Consider the following 22,197-nt stretch of genomic DNA (forward strand, 5'->3'; position numbering starts at 1 on the left):
TAGGTCTGGAGACATGCTTGGCCAGTCCATCACCTTTACCCTCAGCTTTCTTAGCAAGGCAATGGTCATCTTAGAGGTGTATTTGGGGTCATGATCATGTTGGAATACTGCCCTGCAGCCTAGTCTCCGAAAGGAGGGGATTGTGCTCTGCTTCAGTATGTCACGGTACATGTTGGCATTCATGGTTCCCTCAATGAACTGTAGCTCCCCAGTATCAGCAGCACTCATGCAGCCCCAGAACATGACACTTCTACCACCATGCTTGATTGTAGGCAAGACACACTTATCTTTGTACTCCTCACCTGGTTGCCGCCACACATGCTTGACACCATCTGAAATAAAAATAAGTTTATCTTGGTCTAATCAGACCACAGGACATGGTTCCAGTAATCCATCTCCTTAGTCTGCTTGTCTTCAGCAAACTGTTTGCGGGCTTTCTTGTGCATCATCTTTAGAAGAGGCTTCCTTCTGGGATGACAGCCATGCAGACCAATTTGATGCAGTGTGTGGCGTATGGTCTGAGCAGTGATAGGCTGACCCCCCCACCCCTTCAACCTCTGCAGCAATGCTGCCAGCACTCATACATCTATTTCCCAAAGACAACCTCTGGATATGACGCTGATCACGTGCACTCAACTTCTTTGGTCGACCATGGCGAGGCCTGTTCTGAGTAGAACCTGTCCTGTTAAACCGCTGTATGGTCTTGGCCACCGTGCTGCAGCTCAGTTTCAGGGTCTTGGCAATCTTCTTTTAGCCTAGGCCATCTTCATGTAGAGCAACAATTCTTTTTTACAGATCCTCAGAGAGTTCTTTGCCATGAGGTGGCATGTTGAACTTCCAGTGACCAGTATGACAGAGTGAGAGCGATAACACCAAATTTAACACACCTGCTCCCCATTCACATCTGAGACCTTGTAACACTAATGAGTCACATGACACTGGGGAGGGAAAATGGCCAATTGGGTCAAATTTGGACATTTTCACTTAGGGGTGTACTCACTTTTGTTGCCAGTGGTTTAGACATTAATGTCTGTGTGTTGAGTTACACTCACTACTTTACATTGTAGCAAAGTGTAATTTCTTCAGTGTTGTTGCATGAAAAGATATAATAAAATATTTACAAAAATGTTAGGGGTGTACTCACTTTTGTGAGATACTGTATATATGAACTGTTGCAGATTTACAGGATATATGTATGGACATTTATTATATTTATTTTGAGTTTTGCTAACTACCAGTAGGGTGTCACTTATACTGTCGTACAATTTTTGCAATACCAACATATGCGTATGTATGCATGTAGGAGGTTTTCTTTCATAACACTAATACTTGTATGCCTTTGGTTTGCATTATTTCATTGCATTTTATGGTGGATTTTAATATTTTGGGGAGGGTGACACCATTATTGTTATATTGCATTTTTTGTGCACACTGCTGTTTTCTTTTAAGTTTTTGCTACACATTTAGGCTGTCTAGTGCTATAGTTTCCATAAAGGGTGACAACATTATTGCACATATCACATACACTGGTTTGCAACGTATTTAGAATTTTTTTGAATATTCGTTGGTCTCACTGGGCAGTTTTTGTGTTGTGTTTTTTTACACGTTGAATTCACACGGATACTATTTTTGAGTTTTTTTTGCCCACCTTATCTAATCATTTTGTATAGGGTGTTTTGCACTAATACTTTATGGTCAACTCTGAATAACCTAAAGTCCGTGCACCCATCTCTGCATGTCTGTCAAACCTAGTTGTGTGGGTCCGTACAGCCGATGCTCTCCCATTCATTTTCTATGGGCTGCCTGCACGCTGCTCAGCAATGGAAAAAAAAGGTAGGTCCTGACAGCTGCATGGAACTGAGTGTCTGGGTGAATGAGCCCATAGAGTACACAATTACCTCCAGAATCTATCAGTATAACATTCTGCTTCTTCTTCAGCTCTCCCAACCAAAGTGATTTCACTTGCAGCAGCACCACCTAGTGCTCAATAGCTTCCACACATGCATGGCTATATATGATCTGCACATAATGTAGCGTGAAAGGTTTATAGAAATGCAAATATAGACAGTAGAGGCAGATAGTCAGCGCCATTTATCAAAGCCATCGAGAGAACAACTGTCTTACTGCCACCATAAGAAGCCAGACTTAATTTATCAAAGCGCGTTAGGGAATTTGCTTTTGTTTCCTACAAACACTAGTCAGATTCCTCGAATTCTCCCACTGCAGAATGGGATAATGAAAGCATGAGCCTCATTGGTTGCTATAGGCAACTTTTATTTACATCAGACACTGGGTTACATTTCTTTTCATGGACTAACATGATTGTCTCCTACAGATGCCGAGCTCTTCTTTCAGACACATTAAGGAATAAGGCTTAGTACATAGGCTGTGATATAAAAAAAAAAAAAAAAAAAAAAAAAGGAGTCCTTACTGAAAGGATGGAGGGCGGGAGTCTCCAATTCCCCCTGTCCTTTCAATCGGAGGAGGGAGGTCTGTGCGACTTTCGGTGCTCTGAGATCCACCGTCTGAATGGGAACTTTCTGCCAAAACCAGCTGTGAAAAGGAAAGATAACATTACAGTATGACAGCATGCAGATTCTGTATGTATTGTTCTGTGCAATGAAGAAAGTCATCTCTCCTCTAGACCTATTGGAAGCCCAGTGAGAAGTTGAACTGTGTGCAAATGCACTCAAAATAAACCAGTCCCCTTTGGGTAGAATTTTGGCTTCATTAATATCATGCAATGGTATGTTAAAACTGATTCGTTCTCAGCCAGGTTTCAGTGGAACCGTTGAGTTCCTTCAGACATTGCTAGGGGCAGTAACATTAAACCTTTTTTTTTTTCTTTAATAAATTAACAAACATGTTATACTTACCTACGCTGTGCAATGGTTTTGTACAGAGCATCCCTGATCCTTCTTTTCTGGGATCCCCCGTTGGCGCTCTAGGCCCCTCCTCTTCGTTGAGCCACTTTACATGGGGGCACCCCTGCAGGCTTGCTCCCGAGCTGCCCTGTCTATGTCTACAGACACAGACCGGGCAACTCGGCCCCACCCCCATCACAGCATTTGATTGACAGCAGCAGAAGCCATATCAATCAGCCCAATGAGTACGGAGACAGCGGCGAGAGGCTCTGCTCTAGTGCCCATTGCTGGACCAGGCTCAGGTAAAAAGGAGGGGAATCCTGCAGCAGAGAAGGTTTTTTACCTTAATGCAATGCATTAAGGTAAAAAAACCTTGAGGTTTTAGAATCACTTTGAGCTGTTGTTGATTGGCCTCCTATTTTAGGCTGCTGCATAGTTTCAAGGCCAATGCCACTTAACAAGGTGCATAGACCCAATGATATTTGTAGCTGTCTGTAAGGGGGTTATTCTTCCCATTAGCCACGAGTGTAAGAGGCAGTTTTCCCACTGATCACCAATGAATTGATTTTAGTGAGGGTCCATTGAAACCCAAAATTATTTCAAGGGTTCCTCTGGGGTCAAGAAAGACTTTTGTAGCCCATAGCAGGCTAATACAACTACACTGTGATTGGTTGCCAATGGTTATCGCACTTTTCTTCCATTGGATTGTTCTTTTGAATTAATGCAGTGAAGTCTAGCTAAATCAAAGTGGCGCCCATTTATATGCAAGTACATATGATACAAAAGATAAACAAGGAACTACACATCATGCTAACACGCCATCCCTCCTGTTGCAAACACTTACCCAGGACACCACTCTTCCGTTAAAACACGGGAGCTTTGCGTTGTCATCTGAAATTTCTTCTTTGACCACCCTGAAATATTGAAGGTGACAAACATCAATGATTTAGAGTTTCATCATCTGACAGCTCACTGCCTTCTAGTCACATAGAACCTCCAGAATCATACAGCGTAATCAAAAAGGTTTATTTTATTTGAAGCCCTGATTTGGTCCCAGTCATTTCTAGTTTCTTACAATTCACACTTTCTTGCAATACACAGCCTGTCCCCAGAAAAATGTACATTAGGTGTGCTACTGCATCTCTTTATGGCAGAAAACCATGTATATTACCACCAGAAAAAAAGTCAGAGCCTCATTCACATAAATATACAGATGCTTAGTAAACACAGTCCCCGGAATTCATAAAGATCATTTACAGACACTTTTTATTATAGACACTCCTTATTATAGACACTCTTTAAAATGGTGTCACGCCTCTGCATGACAAATGTTGATGCCTGTGCAGATTTGTGTGTCCGTCTCAAACATGTGAATTTATCAGATGAAGGTGGGGTGCCTGCAGTGAGACCCATACTGGAGACACTCCGTCCTCAGAGCATGCTCAGCTCCCAGGCCACACAGTATCACTGGTTGTATTGTGTATATTTTCTAACTTTACCGTGTATTTGTTCTGCAACACAGCACTCCCATCTTTTTCGCCTAGGAGAAAAAAATGGCCCCTTGATTCTATGAATGTGCAAATGTGCCACAGGGCTTCAGGTCCCAGCAGAGCCCTGCGGCACAACTGCATGCATGAAGATAGCACCAGTATGGAAATTCCAACACTCACAGGGCCTGTGCATGGCCCATACCTGCGCACACATGGACAGATGTGCTTGCAGGGCCCTGCCAGGACCTGAAGGCCAAGCAGAGCCCTTTGGCCCATCTGCACAAACCAGACTCAAAAAGATGGAGACGCCAAAGAGAAGGGGGGGTCTAGCTCAAAAGGGAAAAAAAGTTTCTCTTTAACTATAAGAGGTAGTGTTACCTTTTCTTTATACAGATTCTGTATATTCTGAGATATTGGGTACTTATTCATACAGAGTTATAACCTTACTGAAGGGCCAGCTTTAGAATCAGAGGGCTGGCATAGAGTCTCCAGCACCACGGAAGGATCAGAAGTAAACGTAGCTGGCCTTTATATAACCGATTGCTTTAAGCTTTCCTGTTCTGCTGTAGAATTTGGTCTTGTAAATTGCAAACATTATCTCTCAACGCAGTGCAAACACCGGGAGAAACAAGGGGAGCCAAAGAGATTTAACCCTTACCGGGAACAATAAAGTGGTCAAGCAAGCTTCTCAATCAACATTTACACTTTAAAAATCAATGGGCAGAATCCACTGAACATAAAAAGGCCTGTTAAGGGATTAAGTGAACAATAACGTGTTTTAGAAAGTGGTGCAGGGGGAATGACAAATAAGAGGCTAGCCTAGCCAAGACATGTTTTACTAGCCAAGCATGGAGAGAGAGCTTTAGTGCCAGAACTCTTCCATCTTCTCTATATACCAGAATAATCACCTCTGGATTACAGGAAGTAAAAGTCTTAAGCGTTACGTAAAGTGATTACTTTGAGTAAACTTTACTTACTGATAAATAATATGCCGAATGGGACATTATAAGGGGTTATTTACTTTAGGATATGTTCACTTATCATCCTTAAAAGGTTAATGCGTAATTAAGAAAATCAAAAGGAATACTGAGTTAACCTCCCTGGTGGTATGATTATTTCAGGTTTTTGTGTCTCAAAGCGGTACAATTGTTTTGCATAGAAATTTGGCATTTTATATTGTAGGCCTGTAATTCTTAGCAATAACACGCTTAGATCTGTCCACCAAAAGTCTAGTAGATATACCGAGTATGATAAAGTTTGAAACAGAAAATCATGAATTATAATACATAAATATAAATAATTATAAAAAAATAATAATATAATAAATTTCCCCACGATTCACTATCACTCAATTCTGCAAGTGTTCTAATTTACTATCGCTGTTTTCTAGCTGATCTAAAGCCACTTTTGACATAAAGGGACACTTTTTGGTTGCCATGGACAAAGCACTGGGGACAAAAGGGATGTGAAATGATTTCATACAGTAATGTAATCTGTAAGATTACAGTGTACTGTATGTGTTATGAATTTTTACTTTTTTGAATTTGCCACCAGGCTCCACCCCCTGTGCATCGCGACGCTCGCAGGGAACGGAGCCCAGCACACAGGACATCGGGGCGGAGGACAGAGCCCACGGACACAGCAGGGGGGGGGACATTGCAGGATCCTGGTTACAAGGCAAGTACACTGCACCAGGATCCTGTGATGTAATCCCGAGTGTGGCTCAGGGTTACCACTAATGGTGCTGAAATTTAACCCCGAGCCACACTCGGGAAAACCGCCAGGGAGGCTACAGTAGAACTAAAGGCAAAACTTTGTAAGGGAGGGTTATAACCCCTGTCAGTAATTTTTACAAATCTCTGTCCCAGTTCCTTTTACTTCCTGTCCCATAGCCATAACAGGACGCGAGAGGAAAACCATCCAAAGTGAGGGAGTCCCTAGTGTCCCCATTGGAAGGTTTCCCCTTTATTCCTGTTCTGGAGACAACGTCAAATTTGGGATTTTTTTTCCACTTTTAATGAGAACAGTAAACATGACAATAAAGAGGTTGAATCCCCCTAAGGATGGGACACTTCCTGTCCCATAGCCAAAACAGGAAATTAGAGGAAATCCCTCTAAATGAAGGGAATCTCTTGGGGATCCCCAAGTCACCAGAACTAGTGTGCCCATTGGAAGATTTTCCCTCAATTACTTCTGGGGACAACCCAAAAAGCGTGATTTTCTTTCACTCTCATTTTAAAAGCTAATGGTAAACAAAACAAATGTAGGAGGGTGAATCTCCCCAATGGGGGCACAGACAGCAATACTAGCTTGACAGATGTTCTTATACATCTCCACGCGATCCAAAACTAAAAGAAAAAGTTTTGGCCTTTAGTTCTACTTTAACCATCTCAGCTCTGGAAGATTTTACCCCTTCACGACCAGGGTATTTTTTGCTATTCGGCATTGCGCTATTTTAACTGGCCATTGCGCAGTCATGCAACTCTGTACCCAAATTACATTTATATTTTTTTCACACAAATAGAGCTTTCTTTTGGTGATAATTGATCACCACTGGGTTTTCATGTTTTGTGATATAAACAAAAAAATACCAACAATTTTGAAAGAAAAAAACAATGTTTTATTTTCTGCTATAAAACATATCCAATAAATTAAAAAAAAAAAAAAAAAAAAAATCTAAATTTCGTCATGAATTTTGGCCAAAATGTATTCTGCTACTTTTTTTTTTTTTAATTCACAATAAGTGTATAATGATATAGTGAAAGTTATAGCGCCTACAAACTAAGGTATATACACTGGAATTTTTTTTTTTTTTTTTTTTTTTATACTACTACTGGCGTCAATATTTAATCGGACTGAGTGTGGCGGCCAATCTGACACTGGGGGAAACTGACTAACTGCCACTGACATCACCAGTGATCAGTGCTAAAAATATGTACTGTCACTGTACTAAAGACGATGGCTGGGAAGGGGTTAACATCTAGGGCGGTCAAAGGGTTAAACATGTGCCTAACTGTGTAAAGTTTTTCAACACAGAGATCGTTCCCTGTGTACAGAGCTTTATGTTGAATGCCAACACAAAGCATTGGGCTGTGAATGTATACAGCTGATCAGCAGGTCCAAGCCGTAAATCATTGGCGGAGACTGGCTGACAGATCCAGCAGCGAACAATCACAGCAGGAGTCGACCAAGGGGCACATACAAGTGCATTGCCTTGCCTACACAAGTCCATTTACAACTGCCTGCCCATAGGAATGCATGGACCTTCCGAACAGGTCCAATTTAAAAACTGACAGGCGGACCTGATCGGATCGCCAAAGTGAAAAGGCCCTAATAAGAAGGTGAAGCAGAGTGTCAGAAAGATGAGCTCATCACTGTGCTGCTTCTTTTTTCACTGTCCAGTCATAGGCTGGGGCGGGTCTATGACAAGCTGGGCTCAGAGGAAGTGGATTGAATGATGCTGGCCATTAAGAGTAAGGACATCTATTGGTGAAAAATTAGTACTGTGAGGGACAGTTCTAATATTAAGAATAGTTAATATTGCAACAAAATCTGATATTTATTCAAGCTTGTAATGGGCTGTTATTTTTATCTGAAAATTGGAAACGTGGTTGCATACATGGGACTTATCACGAGCCTATCAACTGTACCAATACAGCCACAGCCTCTTTGGTATGTAGTCTGGTAATCCTAGAACATACCTGCTGGTGATGCTGGAACTCATTTACCACAACCACCAATCCGACTTAAACCTGCTTAATATGTGTTAGTAAATGTTGATGTTGATGTAGCGATAACTTATTCTGCAACTTTTTAGAGTGTCCATGTAACTATTTACATCAGTCTTATGCCAGAGCTTACAGTCCATTACCAGTGATCAACCACATGCTATGGAAGGAGACCAAAGCACTCGTAAATAACTCACAAATACATAGGGAGCAAAACAAATTCCAATGTTAAAGGAGAAAATGAATAGTTCCGCATTATGGACTGATGAAAAATGCTACTAGCTGCTGCCTCCACATATACCAACCACCAAGATGGTAAATAGCCAAATTGAAGTACAGTAATGGGTAGGTGGAATTGGCACTGCTAATATGAAATGTGTCCTCGTGTGTCAAAAAAGAGATAAGCAACCTTAAAGAGCAGCAACAACTTGATACAAAAGTGATACGTTCAAATGCATAAGTAGCTATATCATAAACAAAGTGCTAATGTGCAATAATAAATTGATCAAAGTATTGCACTACTAACTGTGTGAACATAATAACCTTAAGACCCCTTTCACACTGGGGCACTTTGCAGGCGCTATAACGGTAAAAACAGCGCCTGCAAAGCGCTCTGAAAGAGCCGCTGCCGTCTCTCCAATGTGAAAGCCCCGAGGGCTTTCACACTGGAGCGGTGCATTGGCAGGACGCTAAAAAAAGTCCTGCTAGCAGCATTTTTGGAGCGGTAAAGGAGCGGTGTGTATACCGCTCCTCCACCGCTCCTGCTCATTGAAATCAATGGGCAGCGCGGCTATACTGCCAGCAAAGCGCTGCTGCAGCAGCGCTTTGTGGGTGGTTTTAACCCTTTTTTAGCTTGTTTTAACCCTTTCTCAGCCGCTAGCGGGGGTAAAAGCGCCCCGCTAGCAGCCAAATAACGTCGCAAAATTGACGGTAAAGCGCCGCTAAAAATAGTTGCGCTTTACCGCCGACGCACCCACCGCCCCAGTGTGAAAAGGGGCCTTAATAAAGTTCATAAATACAAATATAAAAAATAAATAAGTTCGTATCAGAAAAAATATTCCAGTAATAAAACTTAAGTGAAATAGGTATTGTCAAAAATGTGCATGCAATCAGGCAATATCTTGGGAAGAAAAATATCCAAGCCCGGCTAAATTTTGCAAAAACACATCTGAAGTCTCCCAAAAGCATATGTTATGGTCTGATGAAACCAAGGTTGAACTTTTTAGCCATAATGCCAAAAGATATATGTTTGGAGAAAAAAACAGCACTGCACATCACCAAAAAAACGCCATACCAACAGTGAAGCATGGTGGTGGTAGCATCATGCTTTGGGGCTGTTTTTCTTCAGCTGGAACAGGGGCCTTAGTTAAGGTAGAGGGAATTATTATTAACAGTTCCAAATACCAGTCAATATTGGCACAAAACTTTCAGGCTTCTGCTAGAAAGCTGAACATGAAGAGGAACTTCAACTTTCAGCATGACAACGACCCAAAGCATCCATCCAAATCAACAAAGGAATGGCTTCACCAGAAGAAGATTAAAGTTTTGGAATGGCCCAGCCCGAGCCAAGACCTGAATCCAATTGAAAATCTGTGGGGTGATCTGAAGAGGGCTGGGCACAGGAGAGGTCCTCACATTCTGACAGATTTTGGAGTGTTTTTGTAAAGAAGAGTGTGCAAATATTGCCAAGTCAAGATGTTCCATGCTGATACACTCATTTCCAAAAAAACTGAGTGCTATATTAGTGTAAGGGTGTGCACACTTATGCAACCATATTGTTTTAGTTTTTTATTTTTACTTCCCTCCACCTAAAAGATTTCAGTTTGTTGTTCAACTTGAACAGTTTATAGGTCACATTAAAGGTGGAAAAGGTCTTGAAATGATTTATCTTTGTCTCATTTTTTTACATCACAGAAACCCAACCTTTTAGCAGGGGTGTGTAGACTTTTTATATCCACTGTACACCTGTACATTTTTCTTGAAAGCGAATAAAAATGATTCAAAAGAAAAAGAAAATGCATGCTCCAGCAATGAATTAATGAAAAAAGTGAGCATAAATTTTTTTTTTTTTCATTGAAGCCTGCAGAGCTTTACAACCACGATCAGTGCATGATGGGTGGCTTGTGATTGTTTACCAGTATGGAGGTACAGACTTCTGTTTTGGGACTAGAGGAAGTAAAACATGGACTACAAGTACAGTGATGTCAAGTCAATGAATGAGCCACAGATCTAAAAAAACAAGATGATCCGGTGTTCTGCCGAGAAAGTTCCGCTCGGCTGATAAGTTCCCCCCTCTACTGCGCAGGCGCTGCGCCTGCGCAGTAGGATCCGGCGGAAATAGCCGAAGCGGAATAGCTGAAAATCAGCTGTACATGGCGCCTGTAAGAGGGCCCCTCGCGGGCTCGCTTCGCTCGCCACGCTTCGGGCACGGACTCGCTTCGCTCGGCTCTTTTAGATTCCCCCTCTAGGTCCACTTGGATGGTAGGGAAGGAACCTGGACCCAGAGTGCAGGCGCCGTGTACAGCTGATTGGTGATCTTGAGCTTCGGCTATCTCCGGCGGCTGTTAGTAGTTGGTACTGCGCAGGCGCTGCGCCTGCGCAGTACAGGGGGGGAACTTATCCGCCGAAGGAACTTATTCGGCAAGACACCGGCTGTGTGAACAGGATTCTGCAGGGAGAAGCACTCAGTGATTCAGGTTAGATAAGGTTGGATAAGATTTGAGGGTGGAGGGTTGGGGAATAAGATCATGTTTTCTGACTCTAGATATGGATGTAACATGAAACGTGGTCTGAAAGGTTGAGTTTGCCTTTAAATGTAGAGATTTATAGATCAGCCATACAGGACCTGCGTTGCGATCATAAACTTGTATTGTGAGTAGGGATGAGCTAAGGTTGCGATTATAAACTTGTATTGTGAGTAGGGATGAGCTAAGGTTGCGATTATAAACTTGTATTGTGAGTAGGGATGAGCTAAGGTTGCGATCATAAACTTGTATTGTGAGTAGGGATGAGCTAAGGTTGCGATCATAAACTTGTATTGTGAGTAGGGATGAGCTAAGGTTGCGATTATAAACTTGTATTGTGAGTAGGGATGAGCTAAGGTTGCGATCATAAACTTGTATTGTGAGTAGGGATGAGCTAAGGTTGCGATTATAAACTTGTATTGTGAGTAGGGATGAGCTAAGGTTAGAGCCAAACTTAGTTCAGCCGAAACCCGCAGGAAACTGTCACAGAACTGCAGGCCGCCAGCCCAATCAGCGAGGGTTATAGCATTCCTCCCCCCCACAGCCTTATGTAACAAAAGGGGCAAGATGCTGGTGACATCACCGAGCTAAAACTTGGATCAACCTTAATTATGAGAAGTCGCAGTAAAAAACAGCCATTAAGCAGCACTGCACAGTAGGGAGCAGAGCCTCCGAGTGTAACAAGCAAATGGAGAAAATATTTTCCTTTTATTTGCTCCCAAGATCCCCATTCACCTGCCAGATCCATGTAGGAAATTTACCACCACCATCATGTGACAACTCAGGACCCTGGTGACGGAGCACTCAAGTACCAATCACTGCACTGTGGGAGAAAAGGGAGGGAGTCACATGCTCCCTATATCTACAGATTATTTTACTTTGCTCGATGATCAAATGGGGCGGCAGAAGAGTGCACGGAAGGGAAGCATCAGCAGTGGTGGTTAAGGGGGTTTTGTGGACAAGCTTTAAATCAACCTCCTACATTGCCCTTAAAAAGAGTGTTCTGTGTTTTGTACTTATAGTACAAAGCTGGTTTCTAAAATTATGAGTGCCTTGTAGGGAATGACCCAGCGGGAAGCATAATCACAGTTTATGTTCAATAATGAAAGCTCTCCTAATGTGATGTCTGGAAAGAAATATATAGTATTACTTAGAAATAAAATGGAGACGTCTGCTAGCATGTAGTTTACACATTATGACACATACTAATTTACAGGTTCATTTTAGTGCAAGTTCTGCTGATACTGATTAAATCTCAAAGATACATATCAGTGGCTCGGTTTATTTTTTATTATCAGCTATATTTTATTTGCCAGACAGAAGTGATAACTATACTAAGCACAAAGAGACTGTAATCTTAATATATTCTGTATAACAGCAATCATGACACAAGAGCAAACCTTCAGTGGACTATACTGCAGCAGATTGGAACATTTTACACCTAATCTGCCAATAATCTTCCTCTGTATGTGCCCAATGACACCTTTAATTAATATCTGAATGGTTGAGAATTGGATGGACTGGCTGAATGACAGTCACATCTGACTATATGCAATCATATTTTAAACACTTTTTTTCTTCAGTGCAATTCAGTTGGGTACACAATGCCATTGCTTCTCCTGTCAGGACAGTGATACAAGCCCCTTATTGCTGACCTGCACATGCTCACTTTTCCTTTACTTCCCCACCCCTCCTCTTTAGCCTCCAGGAGTGAGGAGAAATAACCCACTGCTCTACATGTGACAGCATGTGACCAATCACCAGCACCTTTCACATGGGGAGAGACCTCAGCCTTGTGTAAGTTATGGCTGGAGCAACTCGGAGCTTACACAGAGCTGATGGCTGACTGGAACAACTTGGAGATTACACACGGCTCCTGACAGCTGACTGGAGCAACTCAGAGCTTACACATGGCTCCTGACAGCTGACTGGAGCAACTCAGGGCTTACACATGGCTCCTGACAGCTGACTGGAGCAACTCAGAGCTTACACATGGCTCCTGACAGCTGACTGGAGCAACTCAGAGCTTACACATGGCTCCTGACAGCTGACTGGAGCAACTCAGGGCTTACACATGGCTCCTGACAGCTGACTGGAGCAACTCAGAGCTTACACATGGCTCCTGACAGCTGACTGGAGCAACTCAGAGCTTACACATGGCTCCTGACAGCTGACTGGAGCAACTCAGAGCTTACACAGAGCTGATGGCTGACTGGAACAACTCGGAGATTACACACGGCTCCTGACAGCTGACTGGAGCAACTCGGAGCTTACACAGAGCTGATGGCTGACTGGAACAACTCGGAGATTACACACGGCTCCTGACAGCTGACTGGAGCAACTCAGAGCTTGCACAGGGCTCCCGATGGCTGAGTGGAGCAGTGGGTAGCAAAAAAAAAAAAAAAAAAGTATGCTTACAGGATGTCTCCAACTTACAAGCCAACCTCAATGCACTGTTTAACCACTTCAATACTGGGCGCTTGTTCACCCCCTTCCTGCCCAGGCCAATTTATAGCTTTCAGCACTGTCGCACTTTGAATGACAATTGCGCGGTCATGCTACACTGTACCCAAATTCATACAATCATTTTCTTCACACAAAGAGAGTTTCTTTTGGGTGTATTTAATCACCACAGGGGTTTTTCATTTTTTGCTAAAAAAGGAAAAGACAAAAAATTAAAAAAAAAAAAAAAAAAAAGTTTTAGTTTTTGTCAGAAAATTTTGTAAATAAGTAATTTTTCTCCTTTTCTCCTGATGTGTGCTGATGATTCTGCACTGATGGGTACTGATAGGCGGCACTGATACGGAGGCACTAATATGCAGCACTGATGGCCACCGATATGCAGCACTGATGGCCACCGATATGCAGCACTGATGAGCACTACCGATGGACAGACACCGATTGGCATAACTGGTGTCACTGATGGGCACAGAGTGGCATCACTGATGGGCACTGTTGGGGCTGCATTGTAATCAGGACACTAATGATCAGTGCCCCGATTACCTTTACACCTCTCCCTTGTAAGGAAATCCGGTGATCGGCTCTCCTTGCCTCCCACTCTGTCAGTGTGAAATGAGGAGAGTCGATAAATGGCACCTGCTTGTTTACATGTGATCGGCTGTCATTGGACACAGCCAATCACATGGGTAAAGAGCCGAGGCGCAGAGTTATTCACAGAAGACAAGGGGGCACTCTTTAGTCTGAAGGCAAAGTGATTTATTCTCCAAATAAGGAAAGGCTTCTTCACGGCAAGAAGCTGTGAAAATGTGGAACAGACTCCCTCAAAAGCTGGCTTTGGCCAGCTCAGTAGATTGCTTTAAAAAAAAAAAAAAAAAAAAAAAGCGCCTGGATTCTTTCCTAAATGCACATAACATAACTGGATACTAATATTTATAGGTAAAGTTGATCCAGGGAACATACGATTGCCTCTGGGGTGAATCGGGAAGGATTTTCTTCCTCCACTGGAGCAGGCTGGATCATGCTTTATTGTTTTTGTTTTTACCTTCCTCTGAAATCACTTGTGGGTAACGGAGGACAACAGTAGCAATCATACAATGTTTCCACACGTGTGATGGATCTTTTCCCATAAACTGGTTGGCCATAGAGACTGCTGCTACCACATACACATGAAAGATCATCACACAGCTGACTGTCCTCATATCTAGGCACAGTAGATGACAGCTGGCTTCATAGCCTGTTCCGAGACTGCCATCATTAACCATTGCACCTATGTTCCAGTAAAAGCTGTGTACAGCCAGAAGCCAAGTACAGCTCATATTTACCATGACAACTAGGTTATGCAGCCTTTTGAGCATCCTTGTTATTTTAACATAAAATAAAGCACCTATTAGAATTAATGATGTTGTGGAACTGGTTACTAAACTGTCCTAAATGTAGTTATGGAGAAAACATCAAAAAGCAACTAATCCTCCAAATCACAATTAACAGCACCTCTAAACATTGTATGTAAACTATGACTCTTGTTGATCATTTCAAAAAACAAAAAGTGGCAGAATAACCTCCATAACTTGATCCGTAGCTACTATACATTTAAAGAAAACCTGTGGATCCCGCAAAAAACAAAAAGAAAGTGACACTTTTGCAGGCACTCACTGGCATGGATCTCCTGTTAAGGGATCAGGAATGTAAAACCTGGGGGAGTTCTCATACACCACTCAATATGACCAGTCCTCTTCCGTCCTCAGTTGCCTTACTAACTGGCAGCACAGCTGCTGACATGACCAAAATGTAGTGGCAAAAGGCTTTTCTATAATACGATGATCAGTCCAAGAAAAACAATAAGTATCCCACCAGAGAACATTTCTGGGAATGTCATATTCCATGCATTCAATAATCTGACCTCAATCCGTGTCCAGATGTTTGGAAAAGGAAAACGTGGCCATTTTAGTGCACATATAAAAGCACAGCTGAGTACCGAATGTGACACTTTTTTGCACATTTTAATATACAGGACAAAATCCACTCCCTTCTTCTAGTCCAAGTTAGTTAATTACAGAAGCAGTAGAAATGATTCTGGGAAATTCTGATTACATTAGTGTTGCCATGCTTACAAGGAAGGGAAATCTAGGTTTTGCACAGTTATAGAAAGTAACAGCCGGCTGCGGGTTCACAAAGAAAGGCCATTTATAACACCATTTCATTCCAATCTGCATCTTTTAAAGCACCGATATGAATATATAGTCCAGTCTTTCTTATCCAGGGTTCCAGAGCTTGCTAGGAGTTCCTTGAGCAAAGAGTACATTCTACCTCTCAGATTAGGCACCACTGACACCAATGATCAGTTATGCTAACTGTTAAAGGGTCATTCTTCCCAATGTCCAACACACTAATGTACCATTAGCTGTAGCTATAGTATTTATTAGAAGGGGTTCCCTGAACGTATTTTCAAGGGTTCCGCCATGTTAAAAAGGTAGAGAAAACCACAAAAATCACTGCTTAGGCCTGAGAACGTCATTCTGACAATGGTAAGTGATGAGTCAAGACAGGAGTCTGCCACACTGAGGGTATTGAAAAGGTTCCCACGATGAATCAAATGTTAACTTGGGTTCTTTAGAGCTCTGACAGCTTGCCAAAGTAGTCCCTGTCCACCAATAGACAAATATGGTTGGGAAAAGTAAGCACATCAAGAATACAATATTTGATCTTTATTCAAAGCTGCATAGTAGTAAAAAGTACATGCATGCTGAGGTTTCTGGGACAGGCAGATCCTGTCACCTTGAGAAAGTCCATGTCCATATAACATCGGTTGGGATGGAATTTTCACTACTACGCTCTTCTAATTGAACTTTCAGTCACCAGAAACACTTTGCCTCACTGGATTGCCCCCCCCAATTATAGAAAGCCAACTTTTTTTTTTTTGTGCGTGTGCATTTACTTTTTTTTCCAGACCCCTTGCCATTATTGTTGCCTCGGCAATAATGATGTGTCCCTGCTCTTGGAGCTTCTTGGGATTTGCACATCATGTATCCCAGGTAGGTAAAGGAGCAAGGACACACATCGATGGAGGGTGGACTTTGCACAGTGCTATCTGGGGGGACTGGCTACAGGTACTCAGAAAAGACAGCTGGCTCCTGATGACATCACAGAGGAAAGATGGTGGCGCGTGACATGCGGAACGTCAGATCACAGCAGGACCACGTGGATTCACCGTGTGAGCATGTGAATTGAGAACACAGCAAAATGAATAAAAAATGATCACAGGGAGGTACAATTCCTTTTTAAGAATTGCCCTATCATGGTGCCACCAGTTGCCATGCACCTTGGTTTGAGAGGCACAAATGTGGGATGAACTGTTCAATATATCAATAACATGCCACCAGTCCACCTGTTTTTCACATTTATACCATGCTTATGGGTAACTTTTACCTTGTTATTGCATCGTACATTCACTCTGGTGACTTTCAGAAGAGTGGAAAAGTTTATTAGTTATGAGATTAAGTTGTTTTATGTTAATCTCTTGTAATCTCTTTTATAATTTGAGTGAACATATATGAAACCACTCCATTCCTAAGTGACTCACTCTCCTAAGCGAGGGAATGTGGGCACTTCATTGTTTCCACAATCCTCAGTATTACGGCTGAGAGGTTATCACACACAGGGCCAGGTACCGTGTATTGGTTGTGACCATGACTTCCCCAGGCCGTATGCCCAGATTACACACAATGCTTATTCATACACAGAAGGACATTGTGCTTTTTTTATATTGCAAGGATTTCAACAAACTTTATTGCACACTCCTATTTGATACACAGGATGCTTTTAGTATAATTTCACTTCTTGCGGTGCAGAGCTTGTCAGTCAGGATAACTAACCACAAATGTATGTATCCTATATTCTAACCAAGACGGGGGTGGACACGTGTCCTGCAAATTCAGTTATATTGATGGGTTGTAGTTTAGCAACAAGCACTTTTTAAAAAACTATTTTAACCACTTCAATACCAGGCACTTAGACACCTTCCCGCCCAGACCAATTTTCAGCTTTCAGCGCTGTCGCAATTTGAATGACAATTGCGCGGTCATGTTACACTGTACCCAAACACATTTTTTATCATTTTGTTCCCACAAATAGAGCTTTCTTTTGGTGGTATTTGATCACCTCTGCGGTTTTTATTTTTTGCGCAACAAATAAAAAAAAGACCGAAAATTTTGAAAAAAAACAAGTTTTTCTTTGTTTCTGTTAAAACTTTTTTGTAAATAAGTACGTTTTCTTCTTCAATGACGGGCACTGATATGGCTGCACTGACGGGCACTGACGGGCACTGATACGGCAGCACTGATGGGCACCGATGAGATGGCACCAATGAGGTGGCACTGATAGGTGGCACTGGTATGCGGCACTGATGGGCACTCATAGGTGGCACAGATGGGCACTGATAGGCGGCACTGATGGGCACTGATAGGTGGCACTGGTATGCGGCACTGATGGGCACTCATAGGTGGCACAGATGGGCACTCATAGGTGGCACTGATAGTTGGCACAGATGGGCATGGATGGGCACTGATAGATGGGCACTGACAGGTGGCATGAATGGACACTGATGGGTGGCACTGATGGCACTGCTTGTTTGCAGTGATGCCCCTAAGGGTGGCATTGCTGGGCATCACTGCAACATAATGGTGCCAATCAGTGCCCATTTGTGGGCACTGATTGGCACAGATTTGGTACACTGGGCACATGTGGATGGCCATGGGGTACATACCTGGCCATCCACATGTTGCCCCTTCCCTGGTGGTCCTAGTGGCGATCCCTGGTGGTCCAGTGTGGTGATCTGCGGGGGGGCTACGCTGATAAACAATCAGCGCAGACCCCCCCTGCCAGGAGAGCCGCCGATCGGCTCTCCTCTAATCGCGTCTGTCAGACGCGAGTGAGGAAGAGCCGATCAACGGCTCTTCCTATTGACAGCGTGATCAGCCGTGATTGGACACGGCTGATCACGTGGTAAAGAGCCTCCGCCGGAGGCTTTTTACCAAGATCAGTGTAGCGGTGTGTCAGACTGACACACCGCTCCACCGATCGCCACGATGCGCGCCCCCGGGGGCGCGCTGCGGCATGTTATCCTGCTGGACGTCATATGACGTCCAGTCAGGATAACAGAACCACTTCCCAGACGTCAATCCGCTATAGGGCGGGCGGGAAGTGGTTAAGCAGAAATTTTACACGGAACAGCATATAAACATGCAAGAAAAAGCAAATTTTTAATGTCCTGCATTTACAGTCAGGTCCATAAATATTGGGACATCGACACAATTCTAATCTTTTTGGCTCTATACACCACCACAATGGATTTGAAATGAAACAAGGTGTGCTTTATCTGCAGACTTTCAGCTTAAATTTGAGGGTATTTACATCCAAATCAGGTGAACGGTGTAGGAATTACAACAGTTTGTATATGTGCCTCCCACTTTTAAGGGACCAAAAGTAATGGGACAGATTAACATTCATCCATCAAACTTTCACTTTTTAATACTTGGTTGCAAATCCTTTGCAGTCAATTACAGCCTGAAGTCTGGAACGCATAGACATCACCAGACGCTGGGTTTCATCCCTGGTGATGCTCTGCCAGGCCTCTACTGCAACTGTCTTCAGTTCCTGCTTGTTCTTGGAGCATTTTCCCTTCAGTTTTGTCTTCAGCAAGTGAAATGCATGTTCAATTGGATTCAGGTCAGGTGACTGACTTGGCCATTGCATAACATTCCACTTCTTTCCCTTAAAAAACTCTTTGGTTGCTTTTGCAGTATGTTTCGGGTCATTGTCCATTAACACTGTGAAGCACCGTCCAATGAGTTCTGAAGCATTTTGCTGAATATGAGCAGATAATATTGTCCGAAACACTTCAGAATTCATCCTGCTTCTTTTGTCAGCAGTCACCTCATCAATAAATACAAGAGAACCAGTTCCACTGGCAGCCATACATGCCCACGCCATGACACTACCACCACCATGCTTCACTGATGAGGTGGTATGCTTTGGATCATGAGCAGTTCCTTTCCTTCTCCATACTCTTCTCTTCCCATCACTCTGGTACAAGTTGATCTTGGTCTCATCTGTCTATAGGATGTTGTTCCAGAACTGTGAAGGCTTTTTTAGATGTTGTTTGGCAAACGCTAATCTGGCCTTCCTGTTTTTGAGGCTCACCAATGGTTTACATCTTGTGGTGAACCCTCTGTATTCACTCTGGTGAAGTCTTCTCTTGATTGTTGACTTTGACACACATACACCTACCTCCTGGAGAGTGTTCTTGAACTGGTCAACTGTTGTGAAGGGTGTTTTCTTCACCAGGGAAAGAATTCTTCGGTCATCCACCACAGTTGTTTTCCGTGGTCTTCTGGGTCTTTTGGTGTTGCTGAGCTCACCGGTGCGTTCTCTCTTTTTAAGGATGTTCCAAACAGTTGATTTGGCCACACCTAATGTTTTTGCTATCTCTCTGATGGGTTTGTTTTGTTTTTTCAGCCTAATGATGGCTTGCTTCACTGATAGTGACGGCTCTTTGGATCTCATATTGAGAGTTGACAGCAACAGATTCCAAATGCAAATAGCACACTTGAAATTAACTCTGGACCTTTTATCTGCTCCTTGTAAATGGGATAATGAGGGAATAACACACACCTGGCCATGGAACAGCTGAGCAGACAATTGTCCCATTACTTTTGGTCCCTCAAAAAGTGGGAGGCACATATACAAACTGTTGTAATTCCTGCACCCTTCACCTGATTTGGATGTAAATACCTTCAAATTAAAGCTGAAAGTCTGCTGTTAAAGCACATCTTGTTTGTTTCATTTTAAACCCATTATGGAGGTGTATAGAGCCAAAAAGATTAGATTTGTGTCGATGTCCCAATATTTATGGACCTGACTGTATATAATAATTCAAACTAATTACACAGCAAATTACAAAGTACATAGTCTATTCTCATCAGTTCTTACCCTCTGCAATGGTTCACCACCTGTGCACACACTACATTCATACAAACAAAAAGGGGCAACAATTCTGCTACTAACCCCTGAATGTCTACAAATGGCATCTGGAGCAACCAGACCAAGGCCGCAAAAGAAGGTGGTTTGCAGGTTGAGATGTCAGCAATTCTGTGGGCCAATCAGCTGCAGAGTTGAAAAGCCAACCTCCCAACCTACCTCCCAAAAAGTAAACCTCACATAGCAATCCTATGCTTTTTGTAATATGGTAAACTGCAAACATGCAGTTGATGTAACTATTTCCAGAGCACCAAAAATCCAGGTTGAACTATTGCAAACTGCAGCCATAGTCTGTACAATATACTCTGGCCTGTGCCCTCTAGGCCCCCTATTGGCTGAAAATTGTAATGCACAGTATTTCTAATCAGTGGGAATTACTGAAATACTGAATTGTAGCAATGAAAGCTCAGCGTACAAAATAAAAAAAATAAAAACACACTGTGGGGGGGTTCTGTTTCATGGGAAAAAGTAGACGGAACATGCGCTACAGTCCGGGGGCAGTTTACCATAGTGCAAATAAGCCCAACCAGGGGCTCAGCCCCCTGACCGCCAGTGTTCCCCTCTTCCCCTGGAGGCCATGCACTATATAGGTTTTACTTTTTTTCTTATGCTTTTCCAAAGTCTCAATACGGATCACATGATGCGCTGGTTTCTCTTTGGACCGTCTCCCAGCAGTCCTCAATGATAGAGCAGCAGTAACGTGATATCAGTGACACTCTCTGCAAAGTAAAATTTGCCATTTATTGTTAGAATTCTTTCATTCAGCTGAACGAAAGATAGCCAGGTTACTCCATCTATGCTAAACAGCTTGGATGGATGACTCCCCCCCTGCTGAGATACTGTAAGAGCCTGAATAATGGCTGCATAAGATTGGAGTGAGACACTGTACAGGCAAAAACTTTCCAGCAGGTTCCTTCGACAAACGTCCAGCAAACAATCAACTTTTGTTGAGCAGAGTGAGGCCGGCAGGGCCACTCACTGAGCAAAATATGCTCCGCGTGTGACCAGAATTTGTGCAGGGTACTGTGTCTCCAAAGGGCAGGTCTACCAGGTCTTGCACTCACAGTATGTCCTCAGTCTTTCAGGATAAATGAGGCTTTGCAAAATAAGATTACTGCTTTTATATTTGAAACAGTGGCTGGGGCTCCTTTTCCTTAAAAAAAAAAAAAAAAAAAAAGACTCAGAGTTGGGCTTTAAAGTGGAACTACGCTTAATTTAAACACCACAAACCAAAATTGCTATTTAAAGAGGAACTGCAGTCTGCTCAGATAATTTGTAATAAAAACATCTTTGCCATTCTGAAGCTTCCCTCCAACCACTTTGCATATTATTCTATATATACTGTGACCCTGTACTTGCCAAATATGCTGCAGAAATCTCCCTCTACTAAGTCTGGCTGCATCCATTTTAACTGTGGGCAGCTGAAACTGCTTCTTGTTCACTTCCTGGATTTACACAGAAACACAGAGGCACACCTCCAGCTCTGCAGCTCTCATTGGCCCTCCTCTTATGACTCACATCCCCTCCTTCCTGGTAAACTCATGGGAGTGAGAGAGAGATGTCACAAGCCTAGGCTAATGACCAGACAAGAAACAGGAAGTGGGCTGTATAAGGTATTTACTGGCAGAAAAAAGTTTTACTATCCAAAGTTAAAACAAGGGCAGAGGATTTAAAGCGGAGCTCCACCTTAAACAAAAATATTAAAAGCCAGCAGCTACAAATACTGCAGCTGCTGACTTTTAATAAAAGGACACTTACCTGTCCCAGGGTCCAGCGATGTCGGCAGCTGAAGCCGATCAATCCCTCGTCTCTCGGCTGCCCCTGCCGCCATCCTTGGTCAGGGAATCAGGAAGTGAAGCGTTGCGGCTTCACTGCC

The 22,197-nt window shown here is 42.9% G+C and overlaps 1 protein-coding gene across 5 annotated transcripts in view; it reads right to left on the reverse strand.

The window, feature by feature from the left end:
• DVL1 (dishevelled segment polarity protein 1) overlaps nt 1-22,197 on the reverse strand; it is a 252,973-nt gene that overhangs the window by 182,070 nt on the left and 48,706 nt on the right. For all 5 annotated transcript variants that reach the window (XM_073602952.1, XM_073602951.1, XM_073602950.1 and 2 more), the window contains exons 2-3: nt 3,709-3,778; nt 2,432-2,553 (exon numbers count right to left, since the gene is read on the reverse strand). In XM_073602952.1, the coding sequence (XP_073459053.1) occupies nt 2,432-2,553; nt 3,709-3,778 (192 nt within the window). The remainder of the gene's footprint in view (nt 1-2,431; nt 2,554-3,708; nt 3,779-22,197) is intronic.

This window comes from Aquarana catesbeiana, linkage group LG10 (genome assembly GCF_042186555.1).
Source record: "Aquarana catesbeiana isolate 2022-GZ linkage group LG10, ASM4218655v1, whole genome shotgun sequence".
Classification (NCBI taxonomy): Eukaryota; Metazoa; Chordata; class Amphibia; order Anura; family Ranidae; genus Aquarana; species Aquarana catesbeiana.